The sequence below is a fragment of the Balaenoptera physalus genome, assembly GCF_965194825.1.
Source record: "Balaenoptera physalus genome assembly, chromosome: 1".
Lineage (NCBI taxonomy): Eukaryota > Metazoa > Chordata > Mammalia > Artiodactyla > Balaenopteridae > Balaenoptera > Balaenoptera physalus.
Window position 1 is genome coordinate 95,763,806 of NC_138882.1, and position 22,683 is coordinate 95,786,488.

General features: G+C 36.6%; 1 protein-coding gene across 5 annotated transcripts in view; it reads left to right on the forward strand.

Moving 5' to 3' along the window:
• Window positions 1–22,683, forward strand: part of TRIM33 (tripartite motif containing 33) — a 163,290-nt gene that overhangs the window by 126,624 nt on the left and 13,983 nt on the right. For 4 of the 5 annotated variants that reach the window (XM_082458107.1, XM_082458108.1, XM_082458109.1 and 1 more), the window contains exons 10-14: window positions 128–292; window positions 4,019–4,219; window positions 18,011–18,143; window positions 19,570–19,633; window positions 22,124–22,283. In XM_082458107.1, the coding sequence (XP_082314233.1) occupies window positions 128–292; window positions 4,019–4,219; window positions 18,011–18,143; window positions 19,570–19,633; window positions 22,124–22,283 (723 nt within the window). The remainder of the gene's footprint in view (window positions 1–127; window positions 293–4,018; window positions 4,220–18,010; window positions 18,144–19,569; window positions 19,634–22,123; window positions 22,284–22,683) is intronic. The other variant, XM_082458111.1, reaches the window with a different exon arrangement.

Consider the following 22,683-nt stretch of genomic DNA (forward strand, 5'->3'; position numbering starts at 1 on the left):
GAAAATGACTTACACTTTTTACTTTATGCCCTTCTATCCTGACAAAATTATTCTTATCATAACGTTTTATAATTGAAAGATAAATTTATAAATATTGTTACATAGATGCAATTTCTGCCTTTTGCAGCCTCCAAGATTGATCAGTGTGCAAGCAATGCAAAGAGGCAACATGAACTGTGGAGCTTTCCAAGCCCATCAGATGAGATTGGCTCAGAATGCTGCCCGAATACCAGGGATACCCAGGCACAGTGGCCCTCAGTATTCCATGATGCAGCCACACCTCCAAAGACAAGTATGCCTAGAGTTCCATTTGTAAGAATCATATAATTTTAAAACTAAAAGACAACAGTTTTCTTAATCAGTTGTGGGGTGGAGGGAGGGGTGGTCATTGATACGTTTGAGAATTTGATTAATGCTATGTATCTTCTTGTCCCAGAAAAATACACATAAAATTTTCATTAAATTTTTTTTTCACATCTTTATTGGATAATTGCTTTACAATGTTGTGTTAGTTTCTGCTGTACAACACAGTGAATCAGCTATATGTATACATATATCTCCATATCCCGTCCTCTTGAGCCTCCCTCCCACCCTTCCTATCCCACCCTTCTAGGTTGTCACAAAGCATTGAGCTAATCTCCCTGTGCTATGCAGCAGCTTCCCACTAGCCATCCATTTTGCATTTGGTAGTGTATATATGTCAGTGCTACTCTCTCACTTCATCCCAGCTTCCCCCCCCCAACCCTGCCGTGTCCTCAAGTCCATTCTCTACATCTGCATCTTTATTCCTGCCCTGCCACTAGGTTCGTCAGTACCGTTTTTTTAGGTTCCATATATATGCGTTAGCATATGCTATTTGTTTTTCTCTTTCTGACTTACTTCACTCTGTACAACAGACTCATACAGACTTCATCCACCTCACTACAAATAACTCAATTTCGTTCCTTTTTATGGCTGAATAATATTCCATTGTATGTGTGTGCCACATCTTCTTTATCTATTCATCTGTCGATGGACATTTAGGTTGCTTCCATGTCCTGGCTATTGTAAATAGTGCTGCAGTGAACATTGTGGTACATGACTCTTTTTGAATTATGGTTTTCTCAGGGTATATGCCCAGTAGTTGGATTGCTGGGTCATATGGTAGTTCTATTTTTAGTTTTTTAAGGAACCTCCCTACTCTTCTCCATAGTGGCTGTATCTCTTTACATTCCCACCAACAGTACAGGAGGGTTCCCTTTTCTCCACACCCTCTCCAGCATTTATTGTTTGTAGATTTTTTGATGATGGCCATTCTGACCAGTGTGAGGTGATACCTCATTGTGGTTTTGATTTGCATTTCTCTAATGATTAGTGATGTTGAGCATCTTTTCATGTGTTTGTTGGCAATCCGTATGTCTTCTTAGGAGAAATGTCTAAATTTTTATTAAATTTAAAAAGTTTCTTTGATGTCATTAAACCCATAGTATACTTTGGGTTGAGAATCTCTGATCTAGTCCAAGCAATTCATTTTACAGAAGTGAAAAACAAAGGAGCTTGTTATGTACCCACAATCATAAGAGACAATGGTAGAATTAAGATTAAAACTTTAATTTCCTAAAATTGTTCCTCTGCTCTTTTAATGTGACATTTTGACTTTTTTTTTTTCTCTTCACTCAGTATTGTTCCTTTTAGGATAGATATACCTACTCTTAAAAATAAGTGTGTTTAGAGGCATGTTTTCTAATCTTTGCTTGAATAGTAGATTATATTTGTATAGGAGGTATGAGTATAAAAATGAGGCTACTTTTGCATAGGATTTCTAGTTATATAAAAAATAAAGGTCATTTTATAATTGTCAGAGTGATGTTTCTCAAAGCATGATTTAAAGACCATCAGAATGACTGGGGCACCATGTCTGAAACAGATTCTGAACCATATCCACTAAATCAAAATTTCCAGGAGGGGAGTACTCATAAATATGTGAACTTTTACTGACTCAGATCGATCTGCATACTGAAGTCCTAGATCAGCGATCCTTCAACTTTTTGGCCCAATTACCTCCAGAAAGACTTTTGAAAAATACACACTCCCTCACATTTGAAGGTTGACATTTAAAACTTCCATTACAAGTTTAAGTTTAAATAGTTACAAAGGACATACTGTTTAGCATATTGTAAATATTGACATTATAAAGTAAAACCCTTACATTTTTCTTGTAAGTGGATCCACTGGAGTCCCAAATATAGAGGCAAGTTCTTTTTTGAAAGTCAAAATTATATACTCCCTTTTCCCCATGGACTTGAATTTCTGTTCTACTTTTACAGAATTTTATCTTAATATATTTAAGATATAGATTTAAGATATTCACAAATCTGATAGACTTGTGAATCAGTTTGTTGTAATTTTCTGCTGGAAAGATGTCTGTTGCAATTTGAAAATTCTTAAATTTCCAGTTTATAATGCAGTTATTAAGCTTTAAAACTTTTTCTTTAGACCAAATTTTCATTACAGTTACTCCTATACAGTTGTTTAAACAATATATTTACATGGTTTAAGATTATTAGGAAACAAAAATAAAATTCTTTTAGATATACATTTCTTTATTAGATACATGGAGCCTTTCCCCTTCCTTCATTTATGCACGTTTGTATGTCTGTTACCTTGTAACAGTAATAGAGTAAGTCAGAATTCAACGCCGATTTTTATTACTAGTTTTTTTGTTGTTGTTGTTTTCATGTGATGCTCAGGAAACTTGTTCACAAAAATATGTATCTGGGAATTGAAAACGAGTTTTAAAATCTTTTTTTATCAGTTGACAGCTTCTTCAGGTCTTTCTTTGTTTTTGTTGATCACCAAGTAGCAGAACCCACTCAAGAGATTACCCAGGTTTCAGAGTCAGGCACTTTGTCAGCAACTTGACACCTTTATTTTCAACTGTACCTTTGTCTGTCTCTTCAGGAGATTTTTTGTTTGTTTTGTTTTTCACCCTGGGGCAATATGCTAGATAAGATTGGGAATGAGTTAGAGATATGCTGTTTTGTATTTTGTTTTTGGAGGAGAAGGGCAGTTGTGAAAGAAGTAGTTGGAAAAAAGAACTCACAGACCATGGCACATTCATAGGTAAATTGGGTTTTCTTCAGGAAAAAAGTATATATGAAGGTCAACTATCTAGACTTTAATTTCCTTAAAAATATTCACATACCCATGTACCCCTTAGTGTACTTGGAAAGCCTTCAAGTATTACCAGGGGGCAGGTACACCCTTTGGAAAGGTGCAGAAGCTACATAATCGGATTAACCAACCATCTCAGAACATTGTCCTTAGACTTTTGGGCCCCTACAGAAATCACTGAATGTTAGAATTTTAAGTTTTTAAATACTTCAAATGATTTATATGTGTATAGTAATTTACTTCCCAAAGATTTTAATCTGTGTACTATCTTAAATGATCCTCATAACACTCCTCATAAAGACAGGTATCCATTTTCATTCATCATTATCCACATTTCTAAATTACCAAGATTGTGATTTGGCCTAAAATCACATAGTATTAAGAGCCAAGAATTGATACCACGTTTCCATTTGTAAATTCGTTGTTCTTTCTACCATATCAGTTACATAATACACAATTATACAATTAATTATTTTTATTTTAAAAAGGCAGAAGTGTCAAAGTAAAATATAGGCAGAAGAGTGGCTTTCCTGGTCTGATGTTTGAAAACTTTAGGGGCTTCCAGATCATCTATTTATATATATCTTTGTTATGAAGTAAAATCATATCACCAGTCTGACAGGGTACAATTATTGGCAAGTCTATTTTTTTTCTAAATACTACACAAAAATGAATAGAAAAATGATAAGTTTGAATTTTATTTTTCCTGCATAAGTTTGAGAGGGCCTACTTCTTTGTCTCTCAGCCACAGGTATCAAACTCTGAACTTGTGTATCCTTCCTAAACTGAAACTTGTTGTCAAGGTATTGTTCATATTTGGATATCCTGGCAGATCAAGTAACGATAACATCTTTTTTCCTAACAGCACTCAAACCCAGGGCATGCTGGACCCTTTCCTGTTGTGTCGGTGCACAACAACCCAGTCAATCCAACCAGCCCTACTACAGCTACTATGGCAAATGCAAATCGAGGTCCCACCAGCCCATCTGTTACAGCAATAGAACTAATTCCCTCAGTTACCAATCCAGAAAACCTTCCGTCTCTGCCAGATATTCCACCCATACAGGTTTGTATTTAAGTTGAGTGAGAGATTTAAAACCTTGTGTTAATTAGGGACTTAGAGTATATATTTCTGGTTGTTTTTGTTTTTTTTAATTCAGGAGCAATATTTTTTTCGAAATTTCCAAAAAGTAGAGTATAAATAATCTGAATTTTAAAAAGTTATGTGTACTAAAACTAGCACTCCTCAGTATTTTAAAGCTACAGAGTGTCAGCTTTGCTGATCTTTCTGTCATCTGCTAGCAGGCAAACTTCGTGTTAAATGAAACACTTCTGATGTAGGTTTAGATCCAGAGAGGAGACCCAGTACCAAAATACAGTTAAATTTTTGTCAGTCTTTTGTTAGGTGCAAAAGGGATAGTCAACCCCGGGTGCAAACAGGTTGGACTGAGAAAGGAAGAGGTTGGAAGGTCTAGATATTAGGCATGTGGCGGAGGTGGGGGGGGTGTATACTGAGAGAGGAAGTAATAATGAGGAGTAGAAGATGGAATGGGAAAGGCCTCTGAGCTGTCTTGTCCCTTTCACCTGTAGCGTTTTCCTGAAGAAAAATATCATTCAGTGCCTTCAGAAATTTCATAAATTCATTTGAATTAGAAGCATTTTATTTTTAAATGTAAATATAAAACTTGAAGGTTGTACTGGGTCATTTCAAGCATTGTATGAGTTTTTCAGAGTCAGGGGTCACCATGGGAGCAAGGAGCAGTGAAATTACTAAGACACTAGAACGCATGACTCTCTACTCTTCGTTGCGGTGTGGAGGCTTCTCACTGCAGTGGCTTCTCTTGTTGCGGAGCACGGGCTCTAGGTTCACGGGCTTTAGGTTCACGGGCTTCAGTAGTTGGCGGCACGCGTGGGCTTCAGTAGTTGTGGCACACGGGCTTACTTGCTCTGTGGTATATGGGATCTTCCCAGACCAGGGATCGAACACGTGTCCCCTGCATTGGCAGGCAGATTCTTAACCACTGTGCCACCAGGGAAGTCCCTGTGGTGGTGTTGAGAGTACTGGACTACTGTATAGAATGGAAAATTTTGGAATATATCAATAAAAAGTAAAATTTATAAGTTGTAAGCTTATAATTTATAAACTTTCAGTTTAATGCTTGAAATCATCTCATATGATATATAATATCCCTATTTCATGGAAGAGAGTAAGGGTGGTTAGTGACTTTCTCAGTGTCACCCAGTAAATGGGTAGGTTGGAATTCAAAGCCCAGCTCCTGACTACTAAACTGAGAAAGTCCAGTTCTCTCCCCACTTCTGTCCATAGAGATAGCAACGAGGTGGTTTGAGATCGTAGGCCTGGAAAGGTAGAGTATTAAGGGCCTTTGGGCAACCAGAGAGAGGTAGGTACAGTATTAAAGGAGTCGTTTAAGTTTTACTAAGCACTCCATGCTCAAGTGCCTGGGCATTGAAGATAAAAAGAAACAAGACTTTGTTCCAATTCTTAAGAAACTTTCAAAGGGAAAAGAAAGGTTGCTTATGTCAAACTTAACATAATCTGCAAGGGCCACTCTCACAGAGAGCAGGTAGAGGAAGGATGGATGCTCCACATCTTTGAAAAGCTGGGCATCATAAGGGAAATGGGTCCTTATTAGATTTTCCTTGTCATCTTTCGCAGAAGAACTTTGAAATCAAGACAAGAAGCTCCAGAATATATCCCTCCCATCTTTAGTTTTTTAAGGTGGGGTAGAAGGAGCAGAAGCCATACCTTCTCTTATGAACCTCCTCTTCCTTGCAGACATAATGCCTAACCTTATTTTTATTTACTGATTTATTAAAGTATTGACTGCTTTAAAAAACTGAGATATAGTTCACATACCATAAAATCCAACTTTAACTCTTAGATAGCCTCAACCACCAGAGGGCAGACAACAGAAGCAAGAAAAACTACAATCCTGCAGCCTGTGGACCAAAAACCACAGTTACAGAAAGATAGAGAAGATGAAAAGGCAGAGGGCTATGTACCAGATGAAGGAACAAGAAAAAACCCCAGAAAAACAACTAAATGAAGTGGAGATAGGCAACCTTCCAGAGAAAGAATTCAGAATAATGATAGTGAAGATGATCCAGGACCTCGGAATAAGAATGGAGGCAAAGATTGAGAAGATGCAAGAAATGATTAACAAAGACCTAGAAAAATTAAAGAACAAACAAACAGAGATGACCAATACAATAACTGAAATGAAAACTACACTAGAAGGAATCAATAGCAGAATAACTGAGGCAGAAGAACGTATAAGTGACCTGGAAGACAGAATGGTGGAATTCACTGCTACGGAACAGACTAAAGAAAAAAGAATGAAAAGAAATGAAGACAGCCTAAGAGACCTCTGGGACAACATTAAACGCAACAACATTCGCATTATAGGGGTCCCAGAAGGAGAAGAGAGAGAGAAAGGACCAGAGAAAATATTTGAAGAGATTATAGTCGAAAACTTCCCTAACATGGGAAAGGAAATAGCCACCCAAGTCCAGGAAGCGCAGAGAGTCCCATACAGAATAAACCCAAGGAGACACACGCCGAGACACATAGTAATCAAAGTGGCAAAAATTAAAGACAAAGAAAAATTATTGAAAGCAGCAAGGGAAAAACGACAAATAACATACAAGGGAACTCCCATAAGGTTAACAGCTGATTTCTCAGCAGAAACTCTACAAGCCAGAAGGGAGTGGCATGATATACTTAAAGTGATGAAAGGGAAGAACCTACAACCAAGATTACTCTACCCGGCAAGGATCTCATTTAGATTTGATGGAGAAATCAAAAGCTTTACAGACAAGCAAAAGCTAAGAGAATTCAGCACCACCAAACCAGCTCTATAACAAATGCTAAAGGAACTTCTCTAAGTGGGAAACACAAGAGAAGAAAAGGACCTACAAAAACAAACCCAAAACAATTAAGAAAATGGTCATAGGAACATACATATCGATAATTACCTTAAACGTGAATGGATTAAACGCCCCAACCAAAAGACATAGACTGGCTGAATGGATACAAAAACAAGACCCATATATATGCTGTCTACAAGAGACCCACTTTACACCTAGGGACACATACAGACTGAAAGTGAGGGGATGGAAAAAGATATTCCATGCAAATGGAAATCAAAAGAAAGCTGGAGTAGCTATACTCATATCAGATAAAATAGACTTTAAAATAAAGAATGTTACAAGAGACAAGGAAGGACACTACATAATGATCCAGGGATCAATCCAAGAAGAAGATATAACAATTATAAATATATATGCACCCAACATAGGAGCACCTCAATACATAAGGCAACTGCTAACAGCTATAAAAGAGGAAATCGACAGTAACACAATAATAGTGGGGGACTTTAACACTTCACTTACACCAATGGACAGATCATCCAAAATGAAAATAAATAAGGAAACAGAAGCTTTAAATGACACAATAGACCAGATAGATTTAATTGATATATATAGGACATTCCATCCAAAAACAGCAGATTACACGTTCTTCTCAAGTGCGCACGGAACATTCTCCAGGATAGATCACATCTTGGGTCACAAATCAAGCCTCAGTAAATTTAAGAAAATTGAAATCATACCAAGCATCTTTTCTGACCACAACGCTATGAGATTAGAAATGAATTACAGGGGAAAAAACGTAAAAAAGACAAACACATGGAGGCTAAACAATACGTTACTAAATAACCAAGAGATCACTGAAGAAATCAAAGAGGAAATAAAAAAATACCTAGAGACAAATGACAATGAAAACACGACGACCCAAAACCTATGGGATGCAGCAAAAGCAGTTCTAAGAGGGAAGTTTATAGCTATACAAGCCTACCTAAAGAAACAAGAAAAATCTCAAGTAAACAATCTAACCTTACACCTAAAGAAACTAGAGAAAGAAGAACAAACAAAACCCAAAGTTAGCAGAAGGAAAGAAATCATAAAGATCAGAGCAGAAATAAATGAAATAGAAACAAAGAAAACAATAGCAAAGATCAATAAAACTAAAAGTTGGTTCTTTGAGAAGATAAACAAAATTGATAAGCCATTAGCCAGACTCATCAAGAAAAAGAGGGAGAGGACTCAAATCAATAAAATCAGAAATGAAAAAGGAGAAGTTACAACAGACACTGCAGAAATACAAAACATCCTAAGAGACTACTATAAGCAACTTTATGCCAATAAAATGGACAACCTGGAAGAAATGGACAAATTCTTAGAAAGGTATAACCTTCCAAGACTGAATCAGGAAGAAACAGAAAATATGAACAGACCAATCACAAGTAATGAAATTGAAACTGTGATTAAAAATCTTCCAACAAACAAAAGTCCAGGACCAGATGGCTTCACAGGTGAATTCTATCAAACATTTAGAGAAGAGCTAACACTCATCCTTCTCAAACTCTTCCAAAAAATTGCAGAGGAAGGAACACTCCCTAACTCATTCTATGAGGCCACCATCACCCTGATACCAAAACCAGACAAAGACACTACAAAAAAAGAAAATTACAGACCAATATCACTGATGAACATAGATGCAAAAATCCTCAACAAAATACTAGCAAACAGAATCCAACAACACATTAAAAGGATCATACACCACAATCAAGTGGGATTTATCCCAGGGATGCAAGGATTCTTCAATATACGCAAATCAATCAATGTGATACACCATATTAACAAATTGAAGAATAAAAACCATATGATCATCTCAATAGATGCAGAAAAAGCTTTTGACAAAATTCAGCACCCATTTCTGATAAAAACTCTCCAGAAAGTGGGCATAGAGGGAACCTACCTCAACATAATAAAGGCCATATATGACAAACCCACAGCAAACATCATTCTCAATGGTGAAAAACTGAAAGCATTTCCTCTAAGATCAGGAACGAGACAAGGATGTCCACTCTCACCACTATTATTCAACATAGTTCTGGAAGTCCTAGCCACGGCAATCAGAGAAGAAAAAGAAATAAAAGGAATACAAATTGGAAAAGAGGAAGTAAAACTGTCACTGTTTGCGGATGACATGATACTATACATAGAGAATCCTAAAACTGCCACCAGAAAACTGCTAGAGCTAATTAATGAATATGGTAAAGTTGCAGGATACAAAATTAATGCACAGAAATCTCTTGCATTCCTATACACTAATGATGAAAAATCTGAAAGAGAAATTATGGAAACACTCCCATTTACCATTGCAACAAAAAGAATAAAATACCTAGGAATAAACCTACCTAGGGAGACAAAAGACCTGTATGCAGAAAACTATAAGACACTGATGAAAGAAATTAAAGATGATACCAACAGATGGAGAGATATACCATGTTCTTGGATTGGAAGAATCAACATTGTGAAAATGAGTATACTACCCAAAGCAATCTACAGATTCAATGCAATCCCTATCAAATTACCAATGGCATTTTTTACGGAGCTAGAACAAATCATCTTAAAATTTGTATGGAGACACAAAAGACCCCGAATAGCCAAAGCAGTCTTGAGGCAAAAAAATGGAGCTGGAGGAATCAGACTCCCTGACTTCAGACTATACTACAAAGCTACAGTAATCAAGACAATATGGTACTGGCACAAAAACAGAAACATAGATCAATGGAACAAGATAGAAAGCCCAGAGATTAACCCACGCACCTATGGTCAACTAATCTATGACAAAGGAGGCAAAGATACACAATGGAGAAAAGACAGTCTCTTCAATGAGTGGTGCTGGGAAAACTGGACAGCTACATGTAAAAGAATGAAATTAGAATACTCCCTAACACCATACACAAAAATAAACTCAAAATGGATTAGAGACCTAAATATAAGACTGGACACTATAAAACTCTTAGAGGAAAACATAGGAAGAACACTCTTTGACATAAATCACAGCAAGATCTTTTTTGATCCACCTCCTAGAGTAATGGAAATAAAAGCAAAAATAAACAAGTGGGACCTAATGAAACTTCAAAGCTTTTGCACAGCAAAGGAGACCATAAACAAGACGAAAAGACAACCCTCAGAATGGGAGAAAATATTTGCAAATGAATCAACGGACAAAGGATTAATCTCCAAAATATATAAACAGCTCATTCAGCTCAATATCAAAGAAACAAACACCCCAATCCAAAAATGGGCAGAAGACCTAAATAGACATTTCTCCAAAGAAGACATACAGACGGCCATGAAGCACATGAAAAGATGCTCAACATCACTAATTATTAGAGAAATGCAAATCAAAACTACAATGAGGTATCACCTCACTCCTGTTAGAATGGGCATCATCAGAAAATCTACAAACAACAAATGCTGGAGAGGGTGTGGAGAAAAGGGAACCCTCTTGCACTGTTGGTGGGAATGTAAATTGATACAGCCACTATGGAGAACAATATGGAGGTTCCTTAAAAAACTAAAAATAGAATTACCGTATGACCCAGCAATCCCACTACTGGGCATATACCCAGAGAAAACCGTAATTCAAAAAGACACATGCACCCGAATGTTCATTGCAGCACTATTTACAATAGCCAGGTCATGGAAGCAACCTAAATGCCCCTCAACAGACGAATGGATAAAGAAGATGTGGTACATATATACAATGGAATATTACTCAGCCATAAAAAGGAACGAAATTGAGTCATTTGTTGAGACGTGGATGGATCTAGAGACTGTCATACAGAGTGAAGTAAGTCAGAAAGAGAAAAACAAATATCATATATTAATGCATGCATATGGAACCTAGAAAAATGGTACAGATGAGCCAGTTTGCAGGGCAGAAGTTGAGACACAGATGTAGAGAATGGACATATGGACACCAAGGGGGGAAAACTGCGGTGAGGTGGGGATGGTGGTGTGCTGAATTGGGCGATTGGGATTGACATGTATACACTGATGTGTACAAAATTGATGCCTAATAAGAACCTGCAGTATAAAAAAACAAACAAAACAACTAATACTAAACTTTCATTGGGTTATTTGTATGGAAATATGTTAATATAAATGTTTCAGACATTACATGAAATTTCTAAAAATCTTATATTTGTATTTGTATGGAAATATGTATGGAAATATGTTAATATAAATGTTTCAGAAAAAAAAAAATCCAACTTTAAAAAATGTACTTACAATTCAGTCAGTGGTTCTTAGTATATTCACAAGATTGTGCAACTATCACCACTGTCTAATTCCAGAACATTTTCATCACCCCAAAAGAAACTACCCATTTGCAGTCCACTCTCCATTTCCCTCTTTCCCAGCCCTTGGAAATCACAAATTTACTTTGTTTTTATGGATTTGCCTATTCTGGACATTCTGTATGAATGGAATGATGCAATATGTGGCCTTTTGTGTCTGGCTTCTTTCTCTTAGCATAATGTTTATCAGGTCCAAACACGTTGAAGCATGTATCAGTACTTAATTCCTTCTTATGGCTGAATATTCCGTTCTGTGAATATACCACATTTGTTCATCCATCCATCAGTTGATGGATATTTGGGTTTCCACTTCTTGGCTACTAAGAATAATGCTGCTATGAACTTTTGTGTGTAAGTTTTTGTAAATTTCTAGGAGTGGAATTTCAGGGTCATATTGTATGTTTAAGTTTTTGAGGAACTGCCAAACTCTTTTCCACAGTGGGTGCACCATGTTACATTCCCACCAACAGTGTCAGTGTATGAGGATTTCAGTTTTTCCACATCCTTGCCAACGCTCATTATTGTCACCTGCTTTTAAGAGCAATTAGAGGTGGGTACCACAAAAGTACAACCACAGTAAGAAGTAGTTAACCATATTAATCAAAAACAGAAAAGGAAGCAAACCTATCATCTCTTGAAGAATCATCTACTTTTTCTCCTATCCTGTAGTTTTCGTGGTATAGTGAAAAGAAAAGAATCCTGGGGGAGGTTACACAGGAAGCAGACAAAGTAGCATTAACTATGCAACGCAGACAGGAAATAAATACAAAACAATTTCAGGTATTTGTTGATATATCTTAATACTGATCATTACAGCTATCCAGTATAGAGTAGAAGTTGATTTAAATAGAATTCTCTCAGCTTGAATTATTTTTTATTTCACTCTACTGTCCATCTCCAGCGGAGTTATAATATGTGGTAGTAATTTTGACCTTGAGGGGATACATGATGAACCTGAATACTTTTTGAATAGCTAAATGAATATTAGAATCTGTTCAGATTAGATTATAATTAATAGATGTCATATTCTAATAGTATATTAAATTCTTTGTAAACAATTTTCCATATTTGGAAAATGTGTACTTAATTTATCTGGATACTATACTGGATAATATGAAGTCTTGGGAAAACCATGTGTGTCTTTCAGATATTCACATGTAAATTTAAATGTTATAGAATACCCATTTCTGTATTGTGTTCCAAGTACTGGCTGTCTTCCATCTTTACCAATATGATAGGTAAAAATGATGTTTGGTTATTTCATTTATATTTCTTTTATTCATGTGGTTTGTTATCTTTTCTCAGGTTCATTGATTATTTGAAATTTTTTGTGGATTGTCTTTTTCCTTTGAATTCATAGAAATTGTTTATATAACACCTATTCCATGCAGTTATTTAAGGATGCTTAAAAAACATTGGTTTAATGAATATGTGAATTAATATTTTTCCCGTTAGACTTCTAACTTTATTTATAGTGACTCTTCATCCATGTCTGGTGAAATATCGAGGTAAATACTTCAGCTAGCATTTCCATGTTGGTGCTGTAGTGGCATCAGGGAAGCCCTTTTATGTACTTGGCGGTTTGTCTCTTCCTAATCTTTCCACTCTTCTAGCCTTAAGGTTGTCTCTCTGGCCAGAGATATAAAATCGCAGGTGGGAGAGTATAAAAGGAGTGGGAGTGGGAGTAGAAGTAGGTAACTTGCGACGTTCATGTCTGTTTTGTGGCCCATGTTAGGAGCTGCCCCTCTTCACAAATCCTCTAGTTAACTCTAGTTACAGCTAGGGATTTTCCTGTAGTTACAGCTTACAAGTGAATCCTTGGCCAATAGCTCTGACCACTGAGCAGGTGCAACTCCTAATATCTCTTAATCGTCCCTCTAGCTAGCCCACAGCAAACTCTCACCTTTAGCCTTTTATGTCTTTGAGATGAGGTTTTTAAAGGGCTTTTCTGAGAAAGGCCTATTTACCTTTTTTAAAATTGAGGTATAATTGACATGTAACATATATTAGTTTCAGTTGTACAACATAGTAATTTGATATTTGTATACATTGCAAAATGATTATCACAATAATTCTAAACATCAGTCACCATACATAGTGTAAAAATTTTGTGTGAGATGAGGACTTTGAAGATTTTCTCAGCAACTTTCAGATATACAGTAGAGTATTAATTATAGTCATCATGCTGTACATTACCTCCCCATGATTTATTTTATAACTAGAAGTTTGTACCTTTCGATCCCTTTCACCCATTTCACCCACCTACCAACTCTGACAACCACAGATCTATCTCTGTATTTACGAGCTTGATTTTATGTTTGTTTGTTTGTTTTTAAATTCCACATATAACTGAGATCATTATGGTATTTGTCTTTCTCTGTCTGACTTATCTCACTTAGCTTAATGCCTTCAGGTCCATCCATATTGTCACAAGTGACAAGATTTCCTTTTTTTTTAATGGCTAATATTCCATTGTGTATATAGATATAGCACATCTTCTTTATTCATTCATCTGTAGCTTTATCTGTTCATCTGTTGATGGACACTTAGGTTGCTTCCATAACTTTGTTATTATAAATAATGTTGCAGTGAACATGGGGGTGCATATATGTTTCAAATTTGTGTTTGGGGAACTTCCCTGGCGGTCCAGTGGTTAAGACTCTGTACTTCCACTGCAGGGGGCGTGGGTTCGATCTTTGGTCTGGGAACTAAGATCCTGCATGCCGTGCAGTGCAGCCAAAAACATAAAATTTTTTTTTAAATTAGTGTTTTGTTTTTCTTTTTCCTTCATATAAATACCCAGGAGTGGAATTGCTGGATCATATGATAGTTCTATTTTTAATTTTTTAAGAAATTTCTATACTGTTTTCCATAGTGGATGTACCAATTTACATTACCACTGCAGTGCACAAGGTTCCCTTTTCTCTACATCCTTACCAACACTTGTTATCTCTTGTCTTTTTAATAGCTATTCTAACTAGCATCAGGTGATAGCTTGTTGTGGTTTTGATTTGCATTTCCCTGATGATTAGTGATGTTGTGCACCTTTGCATGTACCTGTTGGTCATCTCTATGTCTTCTTTGGAAAAATGTCTATTCAGATTCTCTGCCCAATTTTTTTTTTTTTTTTTTTTTTTTGGCTGCGTTGGGTCTTAGTTGTGGCACACGGGATCTTTCGTTGTGGCGCAGGTTCTTCGTTGTGGCATGCAGGTTTTCTCTCTCTAGTTGTGATGTGCAGGCCCAGGGCATGTGGGCTCTGTACTTGTGATGCGCAGGATCCAGAGTGCCAGGGCTCTGTAGATTGCGGCATGCCCGCTCTCTCGTTGAGGTGCATGAGCTCAGTGATTGTGTCGCATGGGCTTAGTTGCTCCACGGCATGTGGGATCTTAGTTCCCCGACCAGGGATTGAACCTGCGTCCCCTGCAGTGGAAGGCAGATTCTTTACCACTGGACCACCAGGGAAGTCCCTCTGCCCAATTTTTAATTGGATTGTTTGGGGGGGTTTTTGTTTTCGTTTTTGTTTTTTGTTTTTTTTGGCTGTGCCTTGCGGCATGCAGGATCTTAGTTCCCCAGCCAGGGGTCAAATCCACACCTTCTTCAGTGGAAACATGGAGTCTTAACCACTGGACTCCAGGGAAGTCCCTGGATTGTTTGATTTTTTGCTGTTGAGTTGTATGAGTTCTTTATGTATTTTGGATATTAACCCTTTATCAGATATATGATTTGTGAATATTTTCTCTCATTCAGTAAGTTTCCTTTTCATTTTGTTGATGGTTTCCTTTGCTGTGCAGAAGCTCTTTAGTTTGATGTAGTCCCACTTGTTTATTTTTGCTTTTGGAATCAGATCCAAAAGATGATTGTCAAGATCAACGTCCAGGAACTTACTGCCTATGTTTTCTTCTAGAAGTTTTATGGTTTCAGGTCTTACATTTCAGTTCTTTAATCCATTTTGAGTTGATTTCTGTGTATGGTGTAAGATAGTAGTCTGATTCCATTCTTTTGCATGTGGCTGTCCAGTTTTCCAACTGTCCAACATTGTTTATTGAAGAGACTGTCCTTTCCCCTTTGTATATTCTTGGCTCCTTTGCCTTAAATTAACCATACAGGTGTGGGTTTATTTCTGGCATCTTTATTTTGTTCCTTTGATCTGTATGTCTGGTTTTATGCCAACACCATACTGTTTTGATTACTGTAGCTGTGTAATATAGTTTGAAATCCTGGCCTGTGATGCCTCCAGCTTTCTTCTTTCTCAAGATTTCTTTGGCTATTTGGTTTTTTTTGTGGTTCCATAGAAATTGTAGGATTGTTCTATTTCTGTGAAAAATGCCGTTGGAATTTTGGTAAGGATTGCATTGAATTTGTAGATTGCTTTGGGTATTATGGACATTTTAACAATATTAATTCTTCTAATCCATGAGCCCAGAGTATCTTTACATTTATTTGTGTCTTCTTCAGTTTCTTTTATCAGTGTTTCACAGTTTTCAGTGTAGATATCTTTGACCTCCTTGGTTAGATTTATTTCTGGGTAGTTTATGCTTTTTCATGTGATTTTAAATGGGATTGTTTTCTTTTTTTCTTTCTCTTTTTCTGTGTGTGTGTGTATGATGCACTTTATTTATTTGGCCACACCACGTGGCTTGCAGAATCTCATTGCCCTGACCAGAGGTTGAACCTGGGCCTGGTAGTGAAAGCCTGGCATCCTAACCACTAGGCCACCAGGGAGCTCTCCTGGGATTGTTTTCTTAATTTCTCTTTCTGATAGTTTATTATTAGTGTATAGAAATGCAGCAGATTTTCATATATTGATTTTGTGTCTTGCAACTTTACTGAATTCATTTATTCTTACAGTTTTTTGGTGGCGTCTTTAGGATTTTCTATATATAATATCATGTCATCTGCAAATAGTGACAGTTTGATTTCTTTCTTTCCAATTTGGATGCCTTTTATTTCTTTTTCTTGTCTAATTCTCTGGCTAGGACTTCTAATACTATGTTGAATAAAAGTGGTGAGAGTGGGCATCCTTGTCTTGTTCCTGATCTTACAGGAGAAGCTTTCACTTCTTTCAGCTTTTCACTGTTAGGTGTGATGTTAGCTGTGGGCTTATCATAAATGACCCTTATTATATTGAGGTACATTCCCTCTGTACCCACTTTGTTGATAGGGTCAACTTATATTTATGATGAAAACTATTTACTTTAGGAGAGTCTTCCCTTGCCTGTAATGTGTTGTGAGCTGCTTTATTCTGGTCATTTTTATATCAATCCAATCCTACCTTGGTTTGTATCTATAGTTTTCTTCAAAGTTTCTACTTTGATGCCATTCTTTCCTGTTTTATAGCTTTGAAAATCAGTGAGATTTTGAGAGGAGAGTGAGAAGTAAATATATATGTTCAGTTTTCTGTTTTTGTTCTTGTTTTTTTAATATTTATTTATTTATTTAATTTTTGGCTGCATTGGGTCTTAGTTGGGGCATGTGGGATCTTCCGTTGTGGTTCGCGGACTTCTCTCTAGTTGTGACGCTTGGGCTCCAGAGTGCACTGGCTCAGTAGTTGCGGCACGCAGGCTCTCTAGTTGTGGCACGCGGGCTCCAGAGCTCATGGGCTCTGTAGCTGCGATGCGCAGGCTTAGTTGCCACATGCCATGTGGGATCTTAGTTCCCCAACCAGGTATCGAACTGGTGTCCTCTGTATTGCAAGACGGATTCTTAACCACTGGACCACTCAGGAAGTCCCCCAGTTTTCTGTTTTGAATGAGAAGTAGATTTGCCTACAAAGTAATCTTGCCTCTAGTAGAAGATTAAAAGAGGCAGGTGTGGGTAAAAGTAGATCAGTAAGCAAGAAGATTAGCAGTCACTTAAGTAAGAATAGTTTAACTATCTCTGATATGGAATAGTGTAAAATTTTTCTTAAGGTAATTTTCATAATTAAGTAGTGTTTGTTACTATTTCTTACATAAATATTTTCTCATTTCATCATCACAGTTCTTCATTGTGGGTGGGATGTTTAAAAATAGGGGACTGATATTCAAATTGGGAACCAGCTCACAGTCACAGTGCAAGCTCCTCTGGCTTTAACCTTCTGCATATAAAGTGCGAAAAAGGCTCAGTTTTCCTGTTGACTGCCGGCTTATTTGTGTGTAATGAGGGAACTTATATCCCAGGCTAAAGGCTTTCTGTTGAGTATACAGACATTTCAAAGCTTTTAAATTAGGTACTGACATGATTCAATACCTGTTTAGTTGAATGATTCTGGCAGGACCATGGATATTGATACTAGGGGCAGGATGCTGAAAACAGGATCCTGCATCAACCTTGAAAAAAGGCAAAAATGTAAGAGTGTGTCAGAGGTATTTTCATAGTAAAACACGAAGGATTTAGTGGGTTATTGGGTTTTGTCTTGAGCTCCCAAGCATTTATTGAAGCATATTAATTATAGCTGTATTCACATAAACTATATACTATTTGGGTCCTCGAGGGAGCATAAGGAAGCAACAATTAAGCCAATTTTGATATAAGGTAATCTGTTTATTAGTAAACTGTGAGCATAAATGATTATACTAATGAAATTAATAACTTCTCCTCTGCTTTAATCAAAACAAATTTATCTTTTTGTTCTTTTTCTTTAGTTGGAAGATGCTGGTTCAAGTAGTTTAGATAATCTACTAAGTAGATACATCTCAGGCAGTCACCTACCCCCACAGCCCACAAGCACCATGAATCCCTCCCCAGGACCCTCTGCCCTATCACCAGGATCATCAGGTAAAGTCAACTGAGGTACTGTCTCATTTCTTCAACACCTTAAAAAAGTATCTCTCAGTATATGTATTAGGGTTCTCCAGAGAAATGGCACCAATAGGAGAGGGGTGTGTGTGGAGAGAGAGAGAGGAGACAGAGGTTAAGGAATTAATTGGTCCACTTGATTGTTAGGGCTGGCAAGTCTGAAACCTGCAGGGCAGTTAGCAGAGTGGAGACACAGGGAAGAATTGATGCTAGTCTTGAATCGAGGCAAAATTCCTTCTTGCTCTCGGGACCTCAGTCTTTTCTCTTAAGGTCTTCAACTAATTAGAGGCCCATCCTCATGTTTTACTCAGAGTCTACTGATTTAAATGTCAGTGACATCTAAAAAATACCATTGCAGCAGCATCTGGATGCTGCTGGCCAAACAACTGGGTACTATACTCTAGCCAAGTTGAGATATAAACTTAACCATCACAGTAACATTTTCTTTTTCCTGATTGTTCTAATTATTTTTCTTTCAATACTGTGGGCAAGCTTCAGCGAACTGAAATAATAATATATATCTGTCGTGTACACTGTTCAGAACTCTAATGTACCCCTCCCTCAACCCCCAGTTGTATTCATGTTTTTGCTGGATTTGTAGATGAATTTAATTTCTATGTCTTCTGTTTTACAATACAGGTTGTCAGTTGAAGAATTCTTTGGTTTAAATCCAAGTTTAAAACACTTTGTTAAATAATGAAAAAATTGAAAATTTGTTTAAAAAGCAAGAATTGAGGAAGGGCAAGTGAATTTTCAATTTGCAGTTAAAAACTTAAAATTTACTGGCAACTATTAAAATGTGACTAATCAGGTCCTGAGCTATAGATCTCTTCCAAAATCCCAGTTTTATTAACCCTATTACATGAATGAGTGATTAAAGCATCTCCAAATAGATTGACAGTGCAGAAGTGGTTATGGGATATATTCATGGTTTCTTACTGAAACATACCACCTCATTATTTCTACAGTAAGAGTAGTTCAACTCTAAATGTGGGTTTTTCATGAGATGCATCATTAATACATTTTTTGCATCATATTATTTTTGAGGTTTAATATAAGTATTCCAGGACTTTTAAAAGGAAGAATAATTAATAGGAATCTAGGTAAGATATTTACCAAATGCGTGGGACGGCAAATAGCTTTCTCTTGATACGGTAGTTTCCGTTGATTGAATAGTGTTGCTCTGAGAGGATTCTGAGAATGGTATCTGGGCTCAGCTGAGAGAAACTGATTGATAGCTGCCAACAATAACACATGAAATCCTTGACTTAGAGACTAAGACAAGGGCTGATTTTCCAGGAATTGCTGAATTGCCTTATGATGATACTTGAATTCTGTAATTAGTAGGTAGAATTCTGAATTTTCTTACCTGCATAGTTATTCATTTTGACTTATTATTTTTCAGGTTTATCCAATTCTCACACACCTGTGAGACCCCCTAGTACTTCTAGTACTGGTAGTCGAGGCAGGTGAGTATTTACATTATTAATAGCTTTATTTTTTCTTTTTATCAAGAAAAATTTCAAATACATATTCTAAAAAGTAGACTATTATAATGAACTCCTGTATACTTTTCACCCATCTTCAACAATGATCAAGTTATGGCCAGTCTTATTTCTTCTATACTCCTACCCATTCCCCCCATTCTAAATTATTTTGAGATAAATCTCAGACATTTTATCATTTTACTTGTGATTGTTTCAGTATATATCACTTAAAGGTAAGGATTTAAAAGTTTTATAACTATGGAACCATTATCACACCTAAAAAGAAAATTTAATAGCTAACTCTCTAACATCAGTAGAGCTCTAGTTAATGTTCAGATTTCCCAGTTTTTCTCATAAATGCTTTTTTTTTTTGTTTCTTTGAATCAGATTCAGATAGGCGCTGCTATACATTGCCATCAACACATATGTTGAGGTCAAACTCAGTGTATTTGTTGAAGAAATGTATTGTTTTTCTTCCAGAGTTTTCCTCATTTCCCCATCTTGTCATTTAAATACACTACCTTCTGTTTTTTTCTCTATATTGGTATTTAGATCAGGAGGTTTGATTAGATTCAGGTTTGATTTGAGGGAAAGGGGTAGGGAGAATACTTCATTGTGGTGATGTGTACTTCTTTCAGGGTCACAAAATGTCTGGTCACTTGTTGATTTTTTTTGTGATAGCACCCATTAATGATCATTGCCTTAGCTCTTTTTTTTACTAGTTTAAAAATGATATTTTAATTATGGTATCATACCTTCTTTGTTTATTAGTTTAGAATACTTCTGTAAAGAGAAATTTTCTGCCATCAGCTATTTGATTATGGGAAAGGTAGAATAAATTGTTTCTTTCTCTTTATTTACCTATTTTTATAATAATGAGTTGATTCCCAGCACCCTCCAACAGTGACCAATGAATGTTATTAACTTTATGGGCTTATATATTTAAACATACCTTATATGTTCTAAAATTGTAGTTGTTATTTTTATTGATGCTTAAATTGTTCCATATTTGTCCTATCAGAACTTTTCCAAGTTGGCTTCATAGTTCTTTTGCTATAACCCCAGTAGTTGTTGAAAGCATTCTTGTTTCCTGTCCTGATGTTCCAGGTTCATCTTTTACATTTCTTGCCTCAGGCCTGAAATCAGAGATTTCTCTAGGAAATCCTGGTCATGTTAGTGGGGAAATGGTGCTTCAAGACAATCTTCTGGGTACTAGGGGCACTCACTGCTACTGAATTGTTCATGGTTTCTTACGCCTTTTTGGTGGACAGAGAGCTAAGAAATGGTAGTGTGGGGGATTTCCCTGGTGGTCCAGTGGTAAAGAATCTGCCTTACAATGCAGGGGACGTGGGTTTGATCCCTGGTCAGGGAACTAAGATCCCACATGCCGTGGGGTAACTAAGCCCGCGTGCCGCAACTGCTGAGTTCGTGTGCTTCAACTAGAGAGCCTGTGTGCTGCAAACTACAGAGCCCACGTGTCCTGAAGCCTGCGTGCCCCAACTAGGTAGAAGCCCATGCACCGCAACGAAGAGCCCGCTCACCACAACGAAAGATCCCGTGTACCGCAGCTAACACCCAAGGAAACCAAAAATAAATTAAATAAATAAATAATAAATAAATCTTTTTTAAAAAAAAAGAATTAAGAAAAAGAAATGGTAGTGTGGAAGAGTGTGTGTGTGTGTTAAAGGTAAATGTAATAAATGTCGACTGACTTTTATTCTTTAGTTTGAATAATTTAGTGCAATGTAAGAAAGATTTTATTTCAGATATATGAATGTTTTGTATTTGTATATATATGTGTATATGCATTTTGAAGACTGGTTCTATATTATATACTTGCTTGGCTTTTAAATTATACTTTAAATAATCAGTACTTTTAGAAGAAAAGTACAAATTGAGTGAAAAAGGTTTTCATTTTCGACAGTAATACAGTCTTAGTTATTCACTCTCTTGCCAGTGGTTTTGGTTTGTGGACTAGATAGAAACAATTAGTCATGTACCTGTCCTCTTAGCCTATTATCCCATTAATTCAGATAAGGACTCAAAAGCTGAAACAGTGATTCCTTTGAGGACACTTCATGAACCACTGTTATTGAGGTTTCCTTCAGATGTTTGGGGGTAGAGAAGAATTTAAACTTCTTTTATTATAGAGAGAAGCAATCACTATACTAATAGCCTAGACAAATGATTGTTTACTAGATTCCTTAAATGATGTAATATAAGTGCCTCAGACCATAAAATGTATTTTTCAGGTCCTCTGAAAGTTTGACCTACGTTTTTTAAAAATTTGAAGCCAAGTTTATAATACACTCCTCTTAATTGCATTATGAAGTATCCTTATCTGCTATAAAGTTAATAAATTGTTTTCAGTTTAATGAACATTTCATATAACTTAACAAACTTTTCATATAATTGTTTTTATGTACACCATACAGACAAACATATGTGACCTTTATTTGTTGTTTTTGTTAGCTGTGGGTCGTCAGGAAGAACTGCTGAGAAGACAAGTCTTAGTTTCAAGTCTGATCAAGTGAAGGTCAAGCAAGAACCTGGCACTGAAGATGAAATATGTAGCTTTTCAGGAGCTGTGAAACAGGAAAAGACAGAGGATGGCAGGAGGAGTGCCTGCATGGTAAGTTCCCAGTGGAATCTGTCAGGGATTTAAGGAGGTCACTTCACTGATTCTTCCATCTCTGCATGTATTAGTCTGGTTAGTGGTCCTGTGGACCTGTATTCATTTCTGAATTTTTATGCGTGGTATAACCCGGATATCTCTTTTTCTAACTGAATTTTTTCATCTAAGTGTCAGCTGTAATTGATGAGAAAAGACTTACTTGTATTAAGGACTCGTTTCAAATTTTAGTTTGTAATCGGTCATTATTTTTGCCATGATTCTAAATTGGGTTCTAGCTTGTTCTAAATTTATTAATAATTTCAGTAGTCACATTGAGACTCAAGCCACAAAAATCCTTGGCTATTTTCCCTGGACCGGTGAGCTCGGGATTACGACCGCTGACATGAAAGAAGTTTAA